Source organism: Myxine glutinosa, chromosome 4 (assembly GCF_964187855.1).
Source record: "Myxine glutinosa chromosome 4, kmMyxGlut1.1, whole genome shotgun sequence".
Taxonomy (NCBI): Eukaryota; Metazoa; Chordata; class Myxini; order Myxiniformes; family Myxinidae; genus Myxine; species Myxine glutinosa.
In genome coordinates this window covers 144,018,186-144,035,608 of record NC_136264.1, presented here as the reverse complement: position 1 = coordinate 144,035,608, position 17,423 = coordinate 144,018,186, and the positions used below count along the sequence as shown (strand labels likewise).

Genomic DNA, 17,423 nt, shown 5'->3' with positions numbered 1-17,423 from the left:
AGCAATCGGCAAACCTGCAAATGCCCACAATTTTGGACAACTCGCAGACCGGTTCGTAGCCTCTGTCTTCAGTCACTTCAGTGACACTTGCTCCAGAGTTGACGTTGTGTTTGATAGGTATGAAGCACATACCATCAAGGACACCACTCGGATTTTACGGACCGGGAAAACCCGGCCAATACGTCGCAAAGTGGACAACAGGGATGTGCCATTACCCGTCAACTGGAGGCAATTTATTGACCTCCCAGAAAACAAGCAAGACCTGGAACACTTTTTGAGCATGGAGCTCATTCGTCAAGCAAGGTCGACTCAACCGAATCGTGAAGTCGTGACATCTGGCGGATTCCATGACCGAACGGCGGTTGAGTCATCCCGTGGAACGGACGTCAACTCCCTCAAATCAAACCACGATGAAGCTGATACCAGAATATTGTTACACGCCAAGTCTGTGACAGATCTTGGGTTTGAGCGTCTGATCATTTGTTCCAGGGACACAGACGTCCTTGTTCTCCTCGTTCACTTTGCCAGTGACTTATCTGGAGAGCTTTGGTTGCAAACGGGAACAGCGAAGCAACGGAGCTTTGTTGCTGTGCACGCTGTAGACCTTGATCCAGCTCCCCGCCACAATCTTCCAGCATTCCATGCCCTCTCGGGCTGCGACACAGTCAGTCAATTTTGTGGCATTGGCAAAACAATAGCATGGAAAACGTTCATCAAGAACTGTCCCTTATTGGACGGGCTCGGACGCGGCACACTTACTGAAAGAACACTGACAGATGTAGAGAGCTTCATCTGCAGACTGTATTCAAACAATGATAACAACACAAACATCAATGACGTGCGTTTCAAAATGTTCCTCAAAGGTCACAAAGAACCAGAGAAGTTGCCACCAACCCGATCTTCTCTGAAGCTGCATATCAAGCGAGCACACCATCAGTGTACAATTTGGCTCTCTTCACTGATCGCACAACCAGATATATCTTCCCCGGTGGGAAATGGATGGAACAAGGACGGTACAACTGGAAATATACTTCCTCATTTGATGAGTGATAAACCATTTCCAGAGGTTTACCTCAAGCTTACACAATGCCAGTGTAAGAATTGCGAATCTCACAGATGCAGTTGTCGTCTTAAGGAGCTAAGATGTACCGCTGGTTGTGGTTGCGCTGACGGAACGTGTCGGAATCCTTTGAACAGTGCCCAAGATGACTCGGACTACACCACCGAAGACTGATGTTAATATTATCCCAACACAGTTTTTTTTTGAAATCAAACGAACTTCATCAAAGTATGTCCGTACATTTGTACAAGCTCAATATAATGCATCAAGATGTAATTTTCTTAGATTTTCAGAGCATTTTTTCATGTTTGTCTCTCCATAGGGAAAGAAATAGATAAAATATCACTTAGATCGTTTGAGGAAGATGTGTGTATTATTATAATATGTCCAAATACAGCAAATTTCATTGTTATCCTGTATAAATACAAAGTTGTGTAATTTTATTACAATCCGGAGTTTTCGGAGTTTTCGATAATGGCGGCCACTTTGTTTTGGCTGTATAATATTTAAAAAGGCCAAATTTGATGGGCATCCACTTGAAATATGTTCACTATGAACCACTTTAACAGTCTGACATGGATGCCAGCTCCTAACATTCCGTACTCCCTAAAGTGATTTCTAGGCCCCTTTTCAGATTTTGCCTCTAGTCTACACCTGTTTAACGTCCATCCGAGGGACAGCACACACATTGATGAATCACCCTGCCTGTGAAATACTGAGCAGACAGTTTATAGCTGGGCCGGGAATCGAACCCAGGCTAGACACCCTAGAGGCGAGTGTATGGAGCTATAGGTCATCCTGCCAGTGCAAGTGTACACATCGCTATATGTTTCAATAAATAATGTGTATATCATTGAATGCTGCAATATGAATAGAATATGTATAGAACTTGGGGGTGGGGGGGGATGGGGTCAGCAAATGGCAGGCTGTTTTTATCCACCGTTTTATTTATATTTCTTCATTTGTTTGTTTTTTTATGTACACTTGTGTATGTCTTTCTGCCCTTGGGCAGTGCCTTGTCATTGCTGTTACCCTAGTGCAGCGGTTCTTAACCTGGGGGTCGTTTGGGGTTTTCCGGGGGGCATGAAGGGGTCATAAATAACATATCAATTTGTTGAGCCCATTTTTCGGAACCTAACAAAGGTACATACCACACACAGTATTTTGTTTGCGTATGCGCGTACATCACGACCCCCAGGTTAAGAACCGCTGCCTAGTGGCAGCCACCTCTAGCTTAAACTTGTAAATATTGTAAATAAAACTTACGTGCAGCTGTGTGCTGTGTTAGAGACTACTGTGTCATCATGCTGTGTCATGATGTGATGCCCCAACTGGTATCTCACCATATCTCTGTCATCCTTCCTGCAGATACTACTCGGCCTCCACGAAAAGATGAGGAGGAGGGAAAAAGCTACCACTTTGTTTCCCATGACCAAATGATGACCGACATTGCTAGTAACGAGTACCTTGAGTATGGGAGCCACGAAGAGGCGATGTACGGCACGAAGTTAGCCACAATAAGAGCCATACACCAAGATGGTCGCATCGCCATTCTGGATGTTGAGCCGCAGGTGTGTGGGTACATGCTATGGGAACGACAGGCTGCAATCAGGGTGAACGAGTGCGAGAAAAGTTGATCACAGCAAAGCCACAGGAAAACAGCATCAATGTTTGTCTTCCAGGCGTTGAAGGTTCTGAGAACCGCCGAGTTCGCACCTTACGTCATCTTCATTGCCGCGCCTACCATCACCCCAAGCCTCAATGAGGTAGTAAAATCCTGTGTGTCCTTATTTTGAAAAGAAAGAACTTGGCTCCCTTCTCCTCTACCCCTCCCGCTGTCCCTCTGCCCTGTCGCTTCTCCGTGACGTTGCCTCCATTTACAAATTATTTTTGTGTTCCTTTGTCCTCCTCTGCATGGCAGTCCCCTCCACGCTGGTGTCAGAAGCTCTCTGTAAGTTGCACTCCTTCTTCTGGTCTTCCTTCAGCTTTTTACTCCAACTATGAACCTTTTTTTCTTCTTCTTCTTCACAATCACAAATTCCTGCCCACATAGCACCTCTTGACCATCACCATGTCTTACTCCATGTTCATTTTCTCATCTGTCCTCCTTTGTGTCATCTGTCCTGCTATTTTCACTTTGCTTGCTTTCATCCTTTTTCCTCATTCTATGGATACTTATACGTATTTGGTACAATTATTTGTATTGTATTTCGGGTTTTCTTTTCTTTTTCCTCGACAAGAGCGATGGTTAAACTGGCAGTGGTGTAGCCTAATTAAAATGCTTTAATTTAATATGCCACAGTGATCCCAGTTGTTTTTGCGTCCTTTAAAATTTGCTTTGTGTGCATAAGATGTCTGCATCTCTGGCTAAAACCGTTTTGAGAAGTTTCCCGCACTTCTTCCAGTTCTGCACAAAATGCTCGATTAATATTTCAGAAACTCTCGATTGCATCCATTCCCTACCAGAATTCATTCCATCCAGTTACCAACTTTCACCCCAATAATACCTCACCCATGGTGCACACGAACCACTGTGTACATCATGTTTGGGATCTGGCCCTGCCAAAGCTGTTACGGGTTTTTTTTGGTTTTTTGTATACTGAATCGAGGCTCGTGAAAGAGCTAACATTTATTTCACAAACAAATCAACCAGACAAACAAGATATATAAAAAGAGGGAGCGGAAGACAAGAAAAGGGGAAGCACACAAACACACCATTTGAGAGCAGGGAGAAGTGTGGGAGGGAGAGGGCTTGGGGGGAGGAGGCGTGGGAAGGGGGGGGGGGGTAGAGGTATAAAACACAAGGAGACCAAGGACTTCCAGGACAGAAGTTGATATTTCAAAAAAGTGTAGGATTTGGGGTGAAATTAGCGGGGGTAGAAAAGATCAAGGTTTTGGATGGGGGAAGATAAGAGATGGTGGTGAACAGGAGAATATGCAAAAAAGGTTAACTGTCTATGAAAATGGGAATCAAAAATGAATGAATCTATCGTGGTAGCAGCACCCCACTAACCGTCTTGTCCATCCTACCCCACATCCTCTACCACCAATTGTGTGTGTGTGTGTGTGTGTGTGTGTGTTCGTGTGTGTGTGTTCATGTGACTCTGTGTGATATACTTTGTCATATATATATATTTATTTATTTCTATATATTTATTTATTTATATATTTATATTTATCTCAACTGGACTGTGTCCAGCTGAGTTTTTGTCGACACCCAGTGTCCGTCGTCCATCTGTCTGTCTGTCGTCTGTAAACAATTTGATGTCTACGCTCTAAAAGTCACAAATATTGATTAAATTTGATGAAACTTGTTATGCAGCATCTTTAAGACATAAACTAGTTTGGGATTGCATTTGGGCGTTGCACGCCCAAAAATGGGCGTGGCAGGCGGCCATATTGAAAAATCAATTTTTGTCAATCTGGTACTTCCTAATGTAGCTAGAAGGCTGAAACTTGGTGTGTAGACAGTATGTAACATATATTACGGGCTTTGACGATGTCCGAAAAATGACCTCGTCATGACCTATGACATGACTTGACCCATAAACATCAGTTTGGACGACGTCCAAGCTCTAAAAGTCACAAATACTGATTAAATTTGATCAAACCTTCAACGTTACTGTACCTCTTTAGCACATATAAACTATATCGTTTGTGGTTCTATTATGCATATTCTAACCATATTGATATAGACCAGTTGAGTTCAGGTTCCCTGGAACCTCTGGTTTCTTTTTAAGGTGTACATTTGTAAGTTGGTATGTTATGGTAGTAGCCTGAACAATATGAAAGAAAAGTAAGATTTGATGGATGTTGATTGGAAGTTTGACAAACAGCAAGTTAGTATGGCCTGCTGAAGCCGAGGAAGAATTAATACCTGAGGGTTGAGTGAAAGGTGAGATAAACAGATTGAAAAACAGGAGGTCACTGACTTGTCTGCTTTAAAAGAGGAGCAATATTTGTGCCTTGGACTCTTTTAGGGTTTTGTAGACTCCAGAAAATTACCTTTCACTGCTGCGTCCAGGAATGAAAGATAGGATGTGGGAGCACCATCCCATAAAGAAAAGTTATACTCCATTGTACCAAGTACAAGCGGTGCAGAGGTGCTGACATGGTGAAGAATGTACAAGTGGTGCGGAGGTCTGACATAGTGGAGAATGCCCAAAGCAAAGACTGATTTTGCGGGTCTGGCTCTTTATCAGCTTTGTTCCACAATGAATAGCAAATCCAAGTTGAGGAGTACAAGGCCTCAGTGGGTAAATTTGTGTATTCTCAAGGGACGTGTGTTGGCTGATCGAAGTTATTGCATGTTCTGCTGTGGCTAGTTATTGTTGCAACTCTCACCGGCAAGCATGGTGATGTGTATATATATAGTTCCACAAGAAATAGTTGGAGCGGATGGATATTCATGAGTTGACGTAAGCAATGGGCTTTCAATGGTTAGAGGAGCTTTCAACAAATGGGAAGGAAGTCCATAGCTTTATTTTTACCGAATTTTTTTTTTGATCCAGAATATTCATTTGCATACAATTACCTTTCTCGCCTCCATTTGTACCCAACCTCTGATCCATCGTTTCCACACATCCCAAAAGATTATGTTCCGAGAGAATACTTTGCCCCATAGTTTACCCCCACCCCACTCACCCTCCCGTCAATTCCAGCCATTCGCTACCGCCTTGCATCTTCATTTTCCGCATATGACGATGCTCAAAATGCCCTATCTTCATTTTCAGTCTTTTCAGGGACTCGGTGTTTAATTCTCATGGTTCAACATTCATCATTTTCTCTTGTTCATTACAATTCTCTCCTCCCACGCTTGTGTTTGGCTCTAATTGTGTTCATTACAATCCTCGCATTTTCCTACCCAACCCACCAGGATGAGTCTCTTCAGCGACTCCAACGAGAATCTGAACTCCTTCACAAGGCGTATGGGCATTACTTTGACTCTGTCGTCGTGAACAACGACATTGATGAGACCATCCGCCGAGTTGAAGAAGCTGTAGATCTTGTCTCCTCCTCCCCACAGTGGGTTCCTGTGTCCTGGGTGTACTGAGCACGTTGGTGTACCTTTGACTTTCTTGAAGCTCTACCCCCGTCCCCCCTTTTTTGACGCTATCTTTATTTCATTCTCGTTCTCTATCTCTCAATATCTATCTTGTGCTCCTTTCTTCATGTGGTAGCATTCCATTCTGTTACCTACTTTCTCCTTTCCACTGTAAAGTTGATCATGCACAACGCCCTGACACCAGGCCCATCAAAGCTTATTATGTCAATTTTTGTGGCTGTGATCCTCGCAGATGTCTCTCCTGTTTAACATTCCAACTTGAAAATAAGCATTATTTTCTCCTTAAGCAATCTATGCATGCCCCTGTCTCCGATCTCCACAGCGGTCCGCCTGTGTCTGACCCTGAGGCGACGTCCACTTGTGTCCGACCCCCAAGGTGTCGTCCACCTGTGTCTGACCTCGGTGGCGCTGTCCGCCTATGTCCCCCCCCCCACTCCCTCCCCTCGCGACGCTGTCCACCTTTGCCCTCCCCACGCACCATCCACCTAAACCCACTCCACAGCACCCCCACCCTCCCGTGGCCCTGTCCGCCTGTGCCCCACCCCACGACGCCATCTGCCTATGCCCTCCCACCCCCGTGGCACCATCTGCCTATGCCCCGCCCCCCTCGGCGCCGTCCACCTGTGCCCAATCCCTCCTCCCCTCCCCCACCCACCGCAGCCCCCTTTGACGGTGCTGTCCATAGGTCTCTGACCTCCATCTGCCCACCTGTCTCAGACACCCCATACCCCACTCCCTGGTGGCACTGTCCACCTGTCGGAACCCCACCCCCCACTGCTGTGCGTCTCAACGTCTTTTCAAAGTGTGCAACTAATGCAAAAAGCAAAAAAAAAAAAAAGATAGATATATTGAGATCACACCCCGTCACTATAATGGGCAATAGTGCCACATCAGCTATTGGTGTAATCATCCTGACCTACAGGAAATGCCTGCCACACATTAACGTGTCTGTGGTACACAAAACAGTCCTGGGAGCAGCCAAGAAGAATTTGTATTTAAAAAACGCTCTTCTGGCTGAACAGTTACATATGCCCCACCTATTAGGCATAAGCCTTGCCGAGCTACAGCCCCCAACATCACCGTAGTATTGGACTGCAGCCAATATCGGGAGGAGAATTTGATTCTCAATTTTATAGACCAGTCGACCCCGGAGAGAGAACATCCACGAACATCGTACGTACGTGAGATCGAGGTGCAGCAATTATAATTTTTGTACCAAAACATAATGAGGTTTGATGTTTTGGCTCTAGTAGCTTTCAACCAGGATGACTACCATGCACGTATCAGGCCCTTTGCTTACCCTCCAAGGAAGTTGGGTGTAAAATTGCCACAAACTCCTTTTAAAAGGATGCAGGTGAAATAATTTGGACCATTCCACTCATGTAAATGTCACGGGAACGATTTATGGAATCCATTGTTAATATTATTAAGTTATTTCTCCGAAATAACCTCAGAGTGGGTCCACGTATCCAGCTGCCCATATGTACGTCCATTAACATTTGAGTAACACATCTCAAAAACTACCGGACAGATGTGGACCAAATCTGGTATGATGCATCAGGACAGCGAGGTCTCATGGGGTTGTGCTCCCCATCCAGATGCGTCTCCTATAAAGGGGGGAAAAGAGGGATTTTGCCCCTAAATATTGGAATTTCATTCAAAAATCTTCTTCTCAAAAACCACCAGACAGATCGAGACCAAACTCGCCGCGAAGCATCGGGACCCTAACCTTAAGTTGTGCTCCTTCCTCATGGTCGTATCTTCCCCGGAAAGGGGGCCGCCGCCCCCCTACCCATATCCCTCATTTTCACTAAGACACTTTCTCCACAACCCCATCCTAAATCTGCCCATTTAAAGATTGTAAAAGGGGGGGTTTCCCCAAATATTGGTATTTCATTCTAAAATCTTCCTCTCAGAAACCAAAAACCTGATCCAGACGAAACTGGGCACGCGGCATCGCCATCATGCCCTAACCTTAAGTTGTGCTCCCCATAGCCTTATCTCCCCTGGAAAGGGCACCACGGGCTCCCTCCCCTAATCCCCCATATTCACTAAAACATATTTTCGTCACAAACTACATGATTGATGTGGACCAAATTTGGTACGATACATCAGAACATTAAGGTCTCATGGGGTTGTGCTCCCCATCTGGATGCGCCCCATATAAGAGGCTGTAAAGGGGCTTTCGCCTCAAATTCAGGTCATTTATTTTAAAGTCTTCTCAGAAACAGTGGGGAAATGGGTCAGTCCCCCCAGTCGGGCTATTTCCCATTTACTTTGTCACTCAGTGCGTGTAGTGCTAAGCGGGGTTAAGCAATCGGTTTACTTTGCCTGTCTGACAGACGTCAGTCAATGAATGAGGAACGACATGATTTCAATAGTATTTTATATTTTGAACACGAGAACATAAAAGAGAGCATGATTCGGACCACGAACCTAAAGTTTAGCAGTAATTTTTGCTCTGAATTTGGGAAATTGTTTGGATTCTCGTCCTGAGCGCGCAGTTGCGGTAAAGTTGCGGTCCGTCTGTCAATCGAATAAAGTTTAGAATCATTCCAAACAGGAAACTGACTGTTTTTAGGGACATCATAAAGGACACAAACAACAGGCACAAATAACGAATTTAACACGTTGGATAATGCGGTGTAAAAGACGCTGCAGCAATGCGGTAAACTTCTGAATAATTTGTTTTTGTACGGCCTTTAAAACTTTTATTTAATTTCAATTTAATTATATATTTTAACACTAATAAAAAGTTCAGTTTAGCAAGCAGTACTTGGGAAAAAATTTATGCCATCCCGACCAATCACATTTGCCCGTGCTTTTAGGGCTGAGTAACATTCAGACAAAAATGGCGGCGCCTTGCGATGCAACGACAGAGCTAACTTCAAATCAAAAGATCTGTTTGTCGAATGCATCTTTTTCTCAAAGATCGTTCCAAATTCGTCAGTTTGTCCGAGAAAAGTTGCCAGGAGGTCCGATTTCGATCGGGTCCGTTATTCAAAGTTCACGAACAAAGCAAATCGAGATGTTGCTTGGAAACGCAAAGCAAGAGTTGAAAAGACCCTTCTTCCCATGTCCTTTTTCACAAAATTCAAGGTGTTATATGAACCCTGTAGTTAACTTGAGTCACAGATATTACAATCGATTTCTCTTCACCCACAGGATTGGAGATTTGAGAGCCAGTTGTGAGATTCCTGTGAAATTCAACATTTTCACTTCCTGGGTGAGGGAGAATGGTTGTAAAAAATTCCTTTTTACATCAACTGATGTTTGTTTTTTGTTTTTTTTTAAACAGCAAAGAAGTCCCAACAAACATTTGGCATGTCGGGAATCATTTCACCAGGAGAAGCATCCCACACTTTAGTTTTCGAATGAACCGAGGCCAACATTTTCGGCAAATATGTAACACGAGGGACAACGAAACGTTGGGTCTTTGTCATTTTTATGGTTTTTGTGCCGTTTGAGTGGTCGCCGGCACAGAATGGGCGTAAATCGTGCGAAGGGGAGCAACGGTGGAAGAGTGAAGGGAGAGTCCCACAAGATCTGGCCTTGAACAACTCTCAACAAAGGGTGAGGGAGGTGGTGACATTCCACCATTTTTGCATCCCATGTACGAAAGTGAAGACCAGGGAACGTTTCATCTTCTCTTTCCTGAGCCTGAGTTGTGCTGACAAATTGGAGTAAACTTTTGTCCTTCGGGGGAGGAATAATCTTCTTCTTCTTCTTTTCTTTGCTTCTTCGCCTTCTCACACTTTGAAAGATTTGTCTGAAATTTTGCTCTTTGCTTCCGTTACACTCCAAACGTCATTTCCCAGTGTGTTCCCAGACCCTTCGCATCTTGTTCTTCTTTCTCCCGTTTCTTCCACCATAGCTGTGATCTTTATACATCAAACCGTTTAATTTTGTACATTTAACACTAACAGAGCCGTGGACTGTTTGAGAAAAATGAAATCGTAATCTTGGTTTTTAAATAGAACTCGAAACACTTATGACAAACCACAGCAGCCGCTGCCAATGCGGATGGACAACTTGAAAGTTCATAAAGTAAAAAAAGTGAGATTAAATTGTTGTTGTTTTTATTAACACGGATTTCACTGTGTTATTTTGCAACCGCTGCCCCGCGCACGCGAAGCAAAAAGCGAGGTTAAGCAATTAGGTCACTTTGTCTTTTTACAAAAGTCACTTTATGATCGAGGAACTTATTTTCAGTTGAATGTTTTATTTTGAGCACGAATCGGGAAAACGAACGTGGAGTTTGTCACTTCCATTCTGAATTCGTCCCGATCAGCAAGCAGACAGGCGTGAGATACTTGTTCCTCTGCAAAGCTGTCTGCAGGTCAAACAAAATTTAAATTCATTCCAAAGAGCACGCACGCTTCCTGTTTTTAAGGACGTCATAAAGGACACAAACAGCCATGGATTAATGAAATGTTCCACAAGGTGATGTAAAAGACGCTGCGTCAACTGCGGTAAAATTCTGGATATTTTTTGCGACAATCTTAAACATGTTTTATTCCGATTGACTTGAATCCTGCGTTGAGGTGTCTGCTTTGAGATCTTAGGGTCTTGAGTTTGAGCCCGTCCTACTGTTAAATAGCACCAGATGAGTCGACTCAGCCTGTCATCTTCCCGAGGTCGGCAAAACGAGGTCAAGCTCACTGGAAATGGGGCACTGCATCAGTCTGTACTCCCCCAGCAACCACAGGCTTCATGAAATAATTAGTTGAACATAGTGGAATACAAATAAAACTTTCCGTTATCTTCTCAAAGGGCAGGCAGCATAACCTGGAGGTGCACTCACCTCTGAGCCAAACATAACCTGGAGGTGCACTCACCTTTGAGCCAAGCACAACCTGGAGGTGCACTCACCTCTGAGCCAAGCATAACCTGGAGGTGCACTCACCTCTGAGCCAAGCATAACCTGGAGGTGCACTCACCTTTGAGCCAAGCATAACCTGGAGGTGCACTCACCTCTGAGCCAAGCATAACCTGGAGGTGCACTCACCTTTGAGCCAAGCACAACCTGGAGGTGCACTCACCTTTGAGCCAAGCACAACCTGGAGGTACACTACCGGTCAAAAGTTTTAGAACACCTCAATCTTTCCAGTTTTTATTGAAATTTACGCAGTTTAATGTCTCAATGTACTGTGAAATTAAGCATCGAACAAATAAACAATTGGAGATAAAAAAGAAATCATAGAATCATTTTGTTTAACAAAATTTAATTTAAATTTTTGACTCAGCAAAGTAGCCACCTTTTGCAGATATAACCGCCGAACACACTCGTGGCATTCTTTCTACAATGGAAATCAAATATTGTTCGGGAAGTTCTTCCCAACATTGTTGCAGAAATTCCCACAAATGTGTTGCACTTGTAGGTTTCTTTGCTTTCACCCTTCTGTCCAGTTCATCCCAAACCAGCTCGATGGGGTTTAAGTCTGGAGACTGTGCTGGCCATTCCATGATTTGAAGCCTACTGTCTTCTTCTTTTCCTCGAAGGTAGTTTTGACATAGCCTGGAGGTGTGTTTATGGTCATTATCTTGCTGTAGGATGAACCCCTGACCGAGGCGTATACCAGAGGGTATTGCATGGCGCTGCAAAATGCTGTGGTAGCCCTTTTGGTTCAGGGTGCCAGTCACTCTGTGCAAGTCGCCGACACTGGATCCAGCAACAGAGCCCCAGACCATCACCCTTCCTCCTCCATGTTTGACATTTGGTGTCACACACTGAGGAGCCCTCCTTTCGCCGACTTGACGGCGGACAAAAACCCTGCGTGATGAACCAAAGATTTCAAATTTTGATTTATCGGTCCAAAAGACCTTTGTCGTCCACTGACGGTGCTTCATGGCCCAGGGAAGTCTCTTTTTCTTATTTTGCCATCTTATCAATGGCTTTCTTACTGCCACTCGACCTGTCAAACCTGCAGCTCGAAGTCTTCTCTTCACAGTTTAAACTGAGACTTGCTTACTTTGACCAGTGTTAAGCTGTGCTTGAAGCTGTTGTCATGTGAGCCGCCTATCACGCAAGCTGTTGACTCATAAACTTGTCTTCTGATTCTGTTGTGGCTTTGGGTCTGCCAGACCTCTTCCTGTCAGAGTTTCCTCCAGTTTCCAATATACTACTTCCTGCAGTGCAATATTGTCCAAATAATGCTTCAGAGGGTGTAATAACAGTCTGTTCCAATACTGCTTTCATACAGACAGGACGTTTGTAATCAAGTAATCAGCAGAGGTTGGGACACCTGTTGGAATTGTTTGCATCAACTTTCAAGGCTTAATTTACTTACATTGCTGCAGAACAGCTGTAAGTTGTTAACCCATTACTTGTTCCCCGAAGAAGGCCTTTTTTTTTCAATATAACTGCAATTTACATTATTTTCCCGTTTTTGCTAACCTAAACTTTTTTTTTACCTCGACCAGTTTACTGCTTACCTTTGTACCATTTCAGGTTATTCACTGGACATTAAACTGCGTAAATTTCAATAAAAACTGGAAAAATTGAGGTGTTCTAAAACTTTTGACCGGTCGTGTATACTCACCTCTGAGCCATCTAGCCAGAGTTCGAATCCTGGCCCAGCTGTAAAATGCCATCCTGGTGTCTCACAGGGTATATTTAGTGTGCTACAAGTTGGTAGATGTTAAAAGATCCCACACCATTCTTCATGAAGAGCATCACAACGTTATCACAGGCATGAACAAATTCCAAATTTTTACCATGACTGAACTGCCAGGAAGGCAATGGCAAACCACCTTGTATCACCCTTGCCAAGCAGCCAAAGATCTACATTAAACCAAAGAACAATCGATTTTAAGCTCTTTTTTGGAAGTCGTTGCTACTTCTAATATTGACAGCAACAGAAGGTGGGAGAGAGACAGTGAGGCTTGAGAATAACTCTTTGCCAGTTACTTCCTGATTTGCCCACAATGGAAGTTGGAATCTTGTGTTTTGCAGTTTACCTGACAACGATTTCAGAAATATTGTGCAATTTACTGTTGCATTTGGAAGAGCTTCCTCCAACTTTTCACAGAAGCACAAATAGACCAAACTAATCATCTCGTATAACTTATAATGGATCAGTCCTTGTCGCAAGAATTCAGATAAGAAAAAAAAAGGGGAAATAAACACAAAGCCTGAAAATATTTTTCAATTCCAGATGTCAGTTTGATCACATTTCCTTGTTAAAAAAAAAAGCACAATGTCTCCAAGCTGCAATTTGCTTTGGTTTCTCCTTCTCAAACAACTTTCTTCAACACTTCAAAACTAGAATTAAACAGCTGTTCAGAAGTCAAATATTACATGGAAAGTCAAAAAAGTTGAGGTTTTACAAATCCACCATCTTCCTCAAATCTCCTGAGAAACTTACTCATCCGCATCTGCAAGAGAAGAAATACTCATATCCAATACAACCATTTTGACTGGGCCGCACCACTTAGTTCCACGCAAGCTCCAATTCCTCATTCAAAATGTCATCTGAAAACACCCATGGATTCAAGTCCTGGTAACGAGGGAGTTTATTTATTTCTTTTTAACTTTTTCTGGTCAAGTTCACCAGCAGACTTTTGGAAAACTTTCCTGGAAGTATTGTAGGCTGTTAATATATTATAGTAGGGTGGCTTAGCAAAATGACCGTTACACGGTGGACAAAATCACCAAATTTGGCATGAACACTCCTAATGACCTATTAATCAATATTAGCCGAGGAGCCCACGCGAATTTTTACGCGTATTCGTGTAAAACCAAAAAATCCAAAATGGCCGCCATCCAGTAATTAAAAACACATTTCCCGGGTTATATAAGTCATGGATAGCAAAAATTGGTATCAAAATATAAATTTTTAGGACACTGAATGTGTATTTTGATATTACAATATCACCAGTAAATTTAAAGGGACATTCAGTGATTTCATGTGAAGGGCGCCCTCAATGTTAGGGGGGGGGGGGGGGGGAAGCTTTTGGCTTGAATACATTGCTTATAACTCCAGGTCATCAATTATTGCGAATGATAAGCTGTAAACATTGTACCCTGGAAATACAACATTATCATTAGGAGTGCAAAATATCGAGCCCAAGAATTGGGCGTGTCGCTTATTGGATGTCACGCCTACCATTACAATCAGTATCCACTATAAACCAATTAGAGGTTTAGATTAAGACTTAATCTGATTGTAGTGGATACTGATTGTAATGGTAGGCGTGACATCCAATAAGCGACACGCCCAATTCTTGGGCTCGATATTTTGCACTCCTAATGGTTATCCTTTCTGGTCGGATCCAGCTTGGACTAGACTATTAAGTACATATGTACACCTGATATAGGCTGCACATTAATCAAAACAAAACACTGAAACAAAAAAAAGCCGACTTGGAGGTACATGTAAGCAAAGTATGTCATTTGTTTTTGAAAAAATGAGGATGCCCCCAAAAGTCTCTGGTACTGCATATTGATATAGCTTTATATATTACAATACTCCTGGTCTAAAAAAAACCTCCCAGTCCCACTTGGGATGAGGGGAATTTGTAGCCACACAATCATGAAACTTATAACCACTACATGATATAATTGACCTCAGTCATCAACTTTTAAAGAAAATAATTTTAAAAAATTGAGTGTACAAGTACTTTGGTCATTCAGTATGAGCATGGGGGATTTCTGTTGAACAAAAGTATATTATAATGTTCAGTGTGCAATGTGCAAATCCTTACTTTCTCAGTAATCTAGACATCTGCAATGTTCTTATTTACTTGTCTATTTAATACATGGGCAAACACAACGTTTTGAGCAGACAAGATTGGCATTGCCACATTTGCATGTGGTACAGTCTCCTTTGCAACCACATTTGATTAGTTCTCTGCATGCTCTGGAAACCTCTGGCATTGATATCCAAAATGGTACCCATACATCTGACACCTTGGTCCATGCAAATGTCTGTGGAGAAGGAACCATTTGCTGTGTCTGTGTGCTGGTTGTCCAGATTCCGGCTTGGTACAATGCCCGCCGGGCATGTTGAAGAAGAGCATCCTGTGTGGGTGGTATTCTGTCCATTGATCGATTCTTCTGGCAGAAGAGTTCCTGTCTTGCTTCATTGACGGAGCTCAAGGGACTTGTTCTATCATACAAGATGATGATTAGTCTCTCGATCTTCTGGAAGTGATCAGCGTCTGTATAAAGAAGCTCAAAGGGGTGACGAGCCAGATACACAAATGTTTCTGTGATGTCTTCATAGGCTTGCCAAGCCTGCCAGGCTGACTTCTTGCCCTTACCTTGGAAGGCTGATGTGGTATCACATCCAGAAAGGGCATGAAATACTGGTAGAGCTTGTGATCTTGTTTCCCCAAGTCTGTCACATATGGCATTGATACTGTAAAATCTGTAATTCTTACCCATTCCAAAGGCAACCCAGATGTCTACCAATGGCTGAGTGACCATGAGATCATAAAATGTACCAATAAGTATGACTACAACGTCTGTGTCAACAGTGCGCACTTTAATAGTCTTCATATCTTGCTCTAGTGCATGCACGATGTGCACTATGACCCTCGTATCTGCTTCCTCATGGTTGCAGTTCAGCATGGCGTTGATGGTGCCTGTGGATACTACAGATTCACCTGATGTGATGTACACGGATTTGCCTGATGGAAAGGTAAACTCGGCAACCTTGGACGTCAGAAAGGCAAATAGCTCCTGTTTGTTTTTTGGATCACGGAGGAAGTCCATCCAATTGCCTGGAAGCTTGGTTTGGCCGGACACTTTTCTGCGCACACCCTTTCCTCTCTTTTCCCAGGTTGATTCCTTCAAACTGTCTGGAATGTATGTGTCCCACACAACATCCAACCTTGTGGCATTCTGTAGCTGCTTCACCAGGTAGGGGATGAACACCTTGTCTGCATACTCAATGAACGTGCTGACTGCAGTAGTCGGCAGACAGTGCACAATGACAGCACCATCCAGTACAATGCAGTCATAGGTTGAAGGTGGCTCAGGCTGCTCGGGCTGCTCAACACATTTCAGTAGATCGGACTTTGTGTTTGGTAAATGCAGCTTACCAAAGTCTGAGAGAGAAGGTGGAAAGGGTTGTATCTCATGGGCAAAGAATTCCTTCAGGTCACCCTCGCGACTTTGCATGGCAATGTACAACTGGCCAAAAAGTGCCACATTGTTCTGGAGCACTTTGATCTTCTTCCCCTGCTTTGTCGGGGCCTTGGGTTTAGGTCTCTTGAAGAGAGCCAGTGAGTTCTTCTTGATTGGGTCATGTATAGAGCAGCTGCGATCTTCAAGTACACTCTTGACATACTCCTGATACTGCTTTATGCCTGTGTCTTCCAATGTGCGTAGTGCGGATACTACAGACTCATCCATGCAATTGCGACTGTCGAATGTCACTAGCTCTTCAAAATCATCAAGGAAGGGGTTTCCCATTCTGTTGAAGGTTTCAGAAAGATTGTTTACTTCCTTCTGAAATGTTTTTTGTGATGCAAGGCCCTGTTCATGGTTCCGAAAATCTGGGTCATCATTGGGAAAGTATTCTTCCTCAAACTGTGTTTGCAATCTGGCCAACTCAGGACCTGTTAACATCCAGCGTCTAAATGAGACAGGGTTTCCTGTGAGTCCAATACAACCACCAGAGCCTTTGACTTTCGCGTTCTCCTGTTCATGAGCTTGGTCAAATGGGATAGTAGAGAATATTTTGCTGGTTTTAGAAAGGACCCAGTGGCATTGTTTCTCAAACTCTTCCTTGATAGGGTCAGGCAGAGACTTCATATCTCTTATGTGAACAGGCATCCATCTTGAATAGTTCACATGGTCCAGGGCAAAAAACAAAGGTGTCAGCTGCTCCAAGACATCTACATTAGGGTGCATCAAACGCCCCATGATTTTCAAAAAGTTGTTGTATTTTAATGTCTATTCCCTCAAATGTTACACTTGTTGGTAGAAGTATGTATGCAAAAAATAGATGAAATCAGAGGTGGTCCTGGGTGGCCACCGGCCACTTTTATATATTTAGGGCCATTTAGGGCCACAGCTAAACTACTTTACAAGATAATGTAAAATTAACTACAAGATAATGTAAAATTAACCATTATACCTATATACAAAAGTAAAGTCCTACTTTTACTAAATGCCTAATATCAAACAGTTAAAACAACCTTACATGTCAATGTAAAATTAACCAAAATCGTTCTTCATATTACAAAGTTGTAGTACAGTGTTGTAGTATTGTACTTTCATTGATTAAAAGTTTGAAAATGTATTAAGCACAACGCCAATGTCACTACTCCAACTTTGCTCGTTTCCGC

General features: G+C 43.2%; 1 protein-coding gene across 6 annotated transcripts in view; it reads left to right on the top strand.

Moving 5' to 3' along the window:
• Nucleotides 1-12,630, top strand: part of LOC137425336 (peripheral plasma membrane protein CASK) — a 176,613-nt gene extending 163,983 nt beyond the window's left edge. For 3 of the 6 annotated variants that reach the window (XM_068113657.2, XM_078776560.1, XM_068113655.2), the window contains 3 exons: nucleotides 2,429-2,631; nucleotides 2,743-2,826; nucleotides 5,937-6,333. In XM_068113657.2, coding sequence (XP_067969758.1) covers nucleotides 2,429-2,631; nucleotides 2,743-2,826; nucleotides 5,937-6,113 — 464 coding nt within the window. In that variant the 3' untranslated portion in view covers nucleotides 6,114-6,333. Of the gene's footprint in view, nucleotides 1-2,428; nucleotides 2,632-2,742; nucleotides 2,827-2,981; nucleotides 3,012-5,936; nucleotides 6,334-9,423 lie in introns of those variants that run through there. The other 3 variants (XM_068113656.2, XM_068113653.2, XM_078776559.1) reach the window with 2 other exon arrangements.
• Nucleotides 12,631-17,423: the final 4,793 nt, after the last annotated feature.